General features: G+C 37.0%; 2 protein-coding genes and 1 pseudogene across 2 annotated transcripts; 1 reads left to right on the plus strand and 2 right to left on the minus strand.

Annotated features, from left to right (window-relative positions):
- Window positions 1-149: 149 nt before the first annotated feature.
- On the minus strand, window positions 150-672 carry LOC143544043 (17.3 kDa class I heat shock protein-like; annotated as a pseudogene).
- Window positions 673-3,308: 2,636 nt separating this feature from the next.
- Window positions 3,309-3,941, plus strand: LOC143544029 (F-box protein At3g61340-like). The gene has a single exon (XM_077036209.1). It carries the CDS (start codon window positions 3,309-3,311, stop codon window positions 3,939-3,941), a length of 633 nt encoding a protein of 210 aa, XP_076892324.1.
- Window positions 3,942-6,950: 3,009 nt separating this feature from the next.
- LOC143544074 (17.3 kDa class I heat shock protein-like) lies at window positions 6,951-7,631 on the minus strand. The gene has a single exon (XM_077036235.1). It carries the CDS (start codon window positions 7,544-7,546, stop codon window positions 7,079-7,081), a length of 468 nt encoding a protein of 155 aa, XP_076892350.1. The 5' UTR covers window positions 7,547-7,631; the 3' UTR covers window positions 6,951-7,078.
- Window positions 7,632-8,220: the final 589 nt, after the last annotated feature.

Genomic DNA, 8,220 nt, shown 5'->3' on the forward strand with positions numbered 1-8,220 from the left:
AAGTACAACTTATGTTAGACATTACATGTAACACATTTTAGCCATAGTAAATTAGTAATGTTGAATCTGATTTAGAAGCTAAAAAGGCATTTTATTCATTATCAAGGTTACAAAACACTTCACACCCAAGAAAACCATATTAGATACAAGTAAATTCATAAAACTTTTCTTAACCGGAGATTTCAATAGACTTGACATCAGGCTTCTTGACTTGTTCTTTAGGCGCTGTAATCGTAAGCACCCCGTTCTCCATAGCCGCCTTCACCTGATCCATTTTAGCATTCTCTGGCAATCTGAACCTCCTTGTAAACTTCCCGCTGCTTCGTTCAACACGATGCCATTTATCGTTCTTATCTTCTTTCTCCACCTTCCTCTCCCCGGTTATTTGTAAAATGTTTCCGTCTTCGACCTCCACCTTCACTTCCTCTTTCTTGATACCCGGAAGATCCGCCTTGAACACGTGAGCTTAGGGTGTTTCCTTCCAATCCACACGGGCGTTCACCAATGCAGATGTTTCCCTTGACACATCGGAGGGTTTCGTAATTGGGAAGTCGCTGAGCGGGTCCCAAATGTCGAGGGAAAACGGGTCGAAGACGCTGCTTCGTCGGCCTCCGAACAAGCTAGGGATGATCGACATTTTGTAATGGAATTGAATTTCTGGATTTGGTTACTTGATTGTAAGAATGTAAGGTATATATTGAGCTGATTCGATTGTTGTTTTTGTGAGTTTGATTATATGGGATATAGGGAGTAGTAACGGTTTATATAGATTCGGGTAGAATCTTTACGAACTTTCATGATGAATCTTTTAAGAATAAAATGTGTGGTCGCTGGAATCTTGAAGAAACGTCTTGATTCTTCTGTGGGCCCATTTGATGAAACATGATTAAATTGTAAGCTGGGCTGGGCCGGGCCGGGCCGGGCCGGGCCTGTTTCGGTGGTTTACTACTTACAACTTACGAGCAACATCACTCCGTGGAACATTGACATAACATACTTTCAGTTTATAGGTTTCCATAAATTTATCACCTAAAACCAACGACAACAACATTGCACAAACATAGAAAAAGAAAACTAAAATAACCATGAATTGAATTAATTGCATATAAAAAGGCCTACTGGTTATTGATATGGTTGTGATTGATAATAGAGATGAGTTTGATGCCGTTACCCAAAAATCTGTTGGAAAAATTTATTAGTGAAAATGGGTTTTTCACTAACTTTGAACATGAATAATATATTTATATATGTGTTGTATAAATATTGATTTGAGTGTTTAAAACGGAGCTTAGATGACTGAATATCAATGCTCAAAGTTGTATGGTTGGAATAACCAAAGAATAGAAAATTGGATTTATCTTTGACATCGTGTCCCACGTAGGAGCGCATGAGTGTCGCGCCTGCATAACGGACTGTTGCGAACAGTTGTTTGGACCTGGTCAAATAGTTTGTTTCAACTCATGTCATGAATAAATATGATGGTTTTGATTCACCACTTAAATCTAATTAAAAGTATTTAACCATGTTAATTAGAATAATTAATTTCAAGTTTATTACAAGATTAATTATTTTCTTTATGACTAAATTAATTTTATTTTTTATGACATATTAATTTTGGTTGAGTATTTCTCATTTTGTGTAAGTATATAATGAACTTGTTGGTTCATGTTGTAATAGCACTTAAAAAAATTTTGGAGTCACTTACACACACTCATGACAAAATTTAGAGAGGAGCACTCTCTATACTTATGTCAAACAACTTCAACAAATTTTCCTACATCTTGATAAACACCAATATAGCCGGTGACTTCCTCGGGTTCGTGGCCATCTCCGGCAGTACACATACTGTTCCGGTTGTTGTACCCTGGGAAACAGACGCGCTTGAGAGTAGGCACGAAATCTGTTTTAAGGGCCCCCGTGTCTAACACGATCCTCAACCAAAACCGTTACCCAATTTCAATAAACAAATTGTTGTTTTGAAGAAACATTTGTTGAAGACTCAAGTGATGAAGACTCGTGACATGGATGCTAAAAGAAAGCTTATGGAAGCACTCCTAGTAAGATATGGATTGAATCATTTCGGTATATAAATTTGCATTTTATATTCTTTTTATGTACTTTTGTAAACGGTATTGTACTAAGTGAATTTCCCAATATTAACGAGAGTATCGTTATTATAATTTTATTATTATCTTAACTAAAAGTGAACCACTTCCTACAAAATCTTCATATATGTACTGGTATCGAATATACTAGGTAAGGCACGTTACTGGTATCGAAGACGAAAAATTAGGAAAATATCGGTACCGTATCAATCCTGAAACCTCAAAACGTTGGTACCGAATTGATGCTGACGATTCTCAATTCACCGGTACCTGTTCGATACTGACAGTCGGTATCATTTGCTAATTGATAATATGAGTAGTGAAAAAGTTTTATACATAAACCACTTCATCTTGATTTCTCCAAACATATTGTGATTATGTATATTCTATTGTTTGAAACTACTTCTTAAATAACACCGTCTTAAATTAAACTTTTTCAAAGACAAAATTTGTATTTCAATCTTATAGAATCATTTCATATATCTTTCCAGCTGAAAATAGGAGATACTTATTTAATACAAGCAGAATAAAGTGACGATAAAAATTAGGGTGTCAATCATGTTGAGTTACCAGCTGATGAGTTGAAATGTGAAACCTAAAAACAATATGTATTTGTATTCGTGTTAAAAACGCCAACCTCATCCAAACACACTAAAAATCCTGGAATTAAACATTGTCCATTTATCTAAACACATCAAACATGTTGATATGTAATAAACAATCAAGTTGTAAATATATATGACAATCTAGTTGGTGAGCTAAACATTAAATAATTAACTCGGACATAACCCGTTTTTTTGAAAATACCTGGATACGTTAATAAAAATCCTAATCATTTGAATTAAGATGATAATTAATTAAATATATTCATAGCATATTTATTTTTGAGATTCTATTACATCACCATGGAAGTCAGTAATCGATTCCTCTGATTCCATCTCTGATTACATCGCTCGCAGCCATGATAATCAACCGCAACATTTGCTGATTATAAGGTACGAATATCCGTCTGATCAGATAACATACTTTTCGATTGTAGATGATAATACTTTTCCCCACCACAAAGTTTCCCTTACTGTCCCCCACTCCGTTAACCTACTACTTAGGGATGATTCATTAGTCGTCGGTACCTCTCACGGCTTGTTTTGTATCTTCGGTTATTATCATGATCCAGATGATTTAGAATATGAACTTGGAACGCCGATGGCTGTTCTTTGGAATCCGTTGATTACAAAATCAGTTGCCATTGCCGTGCCCGATGAAGATCCGTCTACTTTTGGTTTTGGGGTTTGTTGTGCGACTAATGACCCTAAAACTGTGAAAGTTAATAACGCGGAGACGAAAAGTGTAATGGTTTATACTTTAAGCTATGGGGTTTGGAGACGGGCACATGGTAGTCTACCTAACAGCTTCATTGATAACTTCGTTGAATTCAAATGGCCTCACTCTCAAGTAACCATCAACGGGTTAATTTACTGGTTTGCTGCTATAAAATGTGTCGGTGGTGATGCATATAAATCTCTTGTTTTATTTGATTTGTCAACTGAAGAGTTTAGAGAAATATATCTTCCATCTAAGTTAGCACTCCATGATTCAATGGAGTTGTTTTTATGTAATATAAAGGATTCGGTTGCTGTGCTTAAGGGGAGTTCGATGAACAAGAAATATGAAGTGTGGGTGATGAGCAATGGCCTTTCAAAACAGTTTAAGAAGCATTTTACCGTTAGAATGCCGTATGAGTTACCATATTCGTCAAGTTTGCCATTTGGGTTTAGAAAGAATGGTGAACTTATGATGGCGCTAACTACTACGATGAAGATTCAGATGCACTTGTAGCTTATGAACCCTTGTCAAAACACTTTAATGGCATAGGGATTGAAGGGAGACGCGATTCATTTTATGTAAGCTCGTACACAGAATCTTTAATTCTGCTTGACCGGTAAGGCACTTGATGTAACACAAAGTGTACACATTTTAGCATCAAATTATCCTTCTACTTTGGTAAAACTCCATGCAAATTCGTTGTATTTAGTACTTAATTGAGTTATTTATGAATTTGCAGGTCCGGGCGCCCGCCCGACGAAGAAACGATGAAAAGATGGTGTTTTTCGGACAAAAATCAAGAATCTGCCCAAAGTGCATGACCATGTTAAGAAAGTGCATGACCATGCTGCAGGTGCATGACCATGCTAAGGAAGTGTATGACCATGCTGACCAAGCTTCACCATCATGCGCTTTTGGTGTACCACCGTGCACCTTTATAGGAACCCGTGCACATCTGATACCGTGCCAAAGTGCATGACCATGCTACGAAAGTGCATGACCATGCACCTTTATTGGAACCTGTGCACATCTACTGTCGTGCCAAAAGTGAAACTGCACCATCATGCACTTTTGTGCACCACCATGCACTTCCGAGTGCACGAGCCCGTTCACTATCCGATGCCGAGGACAAGACACATTAATTTTGAAAGTGCACTAGCTAGTGCCGGAAATGCACGACTATGCACTTTTTGGGCATGACCGTGCACTTTTGTGGAACCTGCAACTTTGAGCCGCCGAAAGTGAAAGTTTGACTTACCCAAAATAGTGCACGACCATGCACTTTGACCAGAAGCTTATAAACACTTGTTTTCACTTCATTTTGGTGTGTGGAGTCTTGGGGATTCTCTCCCAACCAAGTGCAGCAATTTTTGGGGATTCTTGGAGGCTTCTACCAACACAAGATTCATCATTCCATCCTTCAATCCTTGCTTGATCTTAGTTTGCATTCCTTTGTTCTTGAACATGTTTTGTAAGCTTATTTCTAGTTTGATTGTAGTTGTATTAAGTCTTATGGGCTAATTACTTTTGCTATCTAGACAATGTTGAAACTCTTATTAATGTGATATATTATCTATGCATGATTTTGGTAAAGTGGTTTTCTTTCAAGAATATGGTTGAATTTATAAGTTGATATTGATGGTATTCATGCTTGTTATGTTATATAACCTTGTTAGTTTTGCAAATGTTTAGGCATTCATGTTGGAAAACTATGTTCTAGATGCTTGTTTGTAAACTTTGAATGTTCATGAAATCTTTGTTTATATTACTAAGTTAGGAATGACTAGTAAAAATTAACTTGGTTATATAATTATTGATGAGTATGAAACCCTACACTTAATATTGGAAAATTGATGAGTGTTGTTATGATTCTTGACTTGGTGATGACTTGCTAGTTAAAGTTTCATAAGTTTATATTAATTTAATGAATTTGGCTATTTTAGTGTAATCTTAGGTGGTTAGAATGTTGTTCATGCTAGCTTTCCTTGGATTATGAGACTTTGTTGTTTTGACAAACAAGTTAGTCTATGTTTATCTCTTGATTGAAAACCCATCATGATGATTATTTGCTAGTATTAGGTTGCTTTATTGTAATCTAGTATTTATGTTTAGATTCATGATGTTTTACCATATCATTGCTATTTTGTCATGTTAGTAGAGTGGATTCTTGTCAAGGTAGTTTGTTGGATTGATTGTTTTTCTTGTATTTTTACTTGCTTTGTTTTCATTGTATGCTAGTTTAATTAGTTAAATATTTAAATCAAGATTTATTTGTTCGGTTGGTTATTTACAAAGATTTAGTACTAGAAAGTTGCCGTGTCCATGGATTGATACTCGGTTCTTATCGATACTTTATTACAAACGATAGGTATACTTGCCTTTCGTGTGTGGTTTAGTTGTAGGTGAAAACCTATTTTAAAACCCGATTTGTGTGTAACTTTTACTTAAATATTTATATATATATATTCACACACGTCAGCACTCCACCTCTTGATATTTCAACTTAGTTGAACTGGCTATGTAAACGGAACTGATCAATGTTAGTTTAAGCTTTACTACTTTAATAGTTTAATGTTAGTTTTTCATTTGTGGAACATGTTGTTACAGATTGAAAATATGTATGGTAACACTTATTTCCTAAACCTTTCAATACAAACTAACTGGGGTGTCTTCATGCGTGTGTCGACCTCACTGGGGTGTCTCCATTGGTGGGGTTGAGAGACAGTGGCTTCGTTCCAAGACAGGCGGTTTTGGGGGCGGAATCTAGGAAGGCTGCTAAGCATGAGGCAGCGTGTTTGGAGAATCAGCACGTGTTCATTCCATTCGCCTTCGACACATTTGGATCCCTAGCTCCTGAGGTGGTTCGGTTTTTGGAGCGGGTGCAGAAGGTCACAGTGGCTCGCAGAGCCCGAAGAACCAATGATTAATATTTAGTATATTGGCTTTGCGATCCAAAAGGGGATAGCGGCGCAGCTTGTTGCTCGCTTACCCATTATCCAGATGTAGCTTGGATTGTGTTAAATGTTAATAAATTTGCTATTTAAAGAATGCGATGCCAGAATAAATAGGCATAAAAGTTTTATTTATTAACAATGAAATGAAAAATGTAGAAATAGAAATTGTTGATGTTATTACGAGAATAAGTATACAAGAACAAGCTTAAGGATTGGGGTTAGGAGTGCAAATAAACCATATATGTATGCTGACTTTAAGAAGTCAAAAAGAATTGAAATGAAAAGTGAAGCAAACAAGGATCCTCTGAAAAAGGTGAATATTTGTAATTTGTATGAAAAAAATTAGAAATCCTTTATGAGGTTTTGTTGAATTATATAAAATGTGTTAAATAGTTGCAAGATTTAACCTTTTCTATTATATGTAGTGAATTATGCTCTTTTAAGTGATATTAAATGGCTTTATATTCTTTATCATTGTGTCATTGCCAACAATACAAAGTAGAATGGAACGTCAAAACTAAGATAAGATTAAGATCCAAATGATATATAAGTTCTAATTAGAAGCTAAAGAACATTTTATTCATCATCAAAGATTCAAAGTTACATGGAAGTGTTTTCATCATGGACCAACACACATTTCACACCCAGAAAAAACATACTAAAAAGACTTCACACGGATAAATACATAAAAGTTCTCTAACCAGAGATCTCAATAGACTTGACTTCGGGCTTCTTGACTTGTTCTTTAGGCACTGTAATCGTAAGCACCCCGTTTTCCATGGCCGCCTTCACCTGATCCATTTTAGCATTCTCGGGCAACCTGAACCTCCTTGTGAACTTCCCGCTGCTTCGTTCAACCCGATGCCATTTATCGTTCTTATCTTCTTTTTCCACCTTCCTCTCACCCGTTATTTGTAATATGTTTCCGTCTTCGACCTCCACCTTCACTTCCTCTTTCTTGATCCCGGGAAGATCCGCCTTGAACACGTGAGCTTCGGGTGTTTCCTTCCAATCCACACGGGCGTTCACCAATGCAGACGTTTCCCTTGACACGTCAGACGGTTTCGCAATCGGGAAGTCGCTGATCGGGTCCCAAATGTCGAGGGAAAACGGGTCGAAGACGCTGCTTCGTCGGCCTCCGAACAAGCTAGGGATGATCGACATTATGTAGTAGAATTACTTGCTAAATTTGGTTACTCGATTGTTGTGTTGTTGAGTTTGATTGATATGGGATGCAAGGAGTTGGAATGGTTTATATAGATTTGGGATAGGATCTTCACGTGAAAGTAAAAGTAAAATTGTACTAATTTTGACGTTATTTTACTAATCACGTGAAAATAACGTTAAAAGTGGCGGAAGGTTAATCAGGCATCATGTGGTGGCGTTGATAGCCGAAAGACAAGGGCACATGCACCAATCAGCCGGTGTCCCGATGATTGAGTGTTATGTGCCTTATGTCCAAGGCTTGATGCAAAACTACTATCGAGCCGGGGGTCTCACCGGAAGCAGCCTCTCTATCCCTATGGGATAGAGGTAAGGCTGTCTACATCTTACCCTCCTCAGACCCTACCATAGCATTGCTATTGGTGGGATATACTGAGTACGATGATGATGATGATGATGATCTTCACGAACTTTCATGATGAATCTTTAATAATTAAAGTAACGGTCACTAGAATGTTGAAGCCTGGAATTATGAAGAAGTGTCTTGATGCTTCTAGGGCCCCTACTATGACTGAAGTTTCGTCTGCAGATCGATGTATACTGGGCCTGGACTTCCGGCCTTTTACCCATTATATAGAAACATAAAAAATTATTTAGATTATGAAGTGTCTGGA

The sequence above is a fragment of the Bidens hawaiensis genome, unplaced genomic scaffold (assembly GCF_021521415.1).
Source record: "Bidens hawaiensis isolate Kalapana, Puna unplaced genomic scaffold, B.hawaiensis_p1.1 tig00013426_1, whole genome shotgun sequence".
NCBI lineage: Eukaryota > Viridiplantae > Streptophyta > Magnoliopsida > Asterales > Asteraceae > Bidens > Bidens hawaiensis.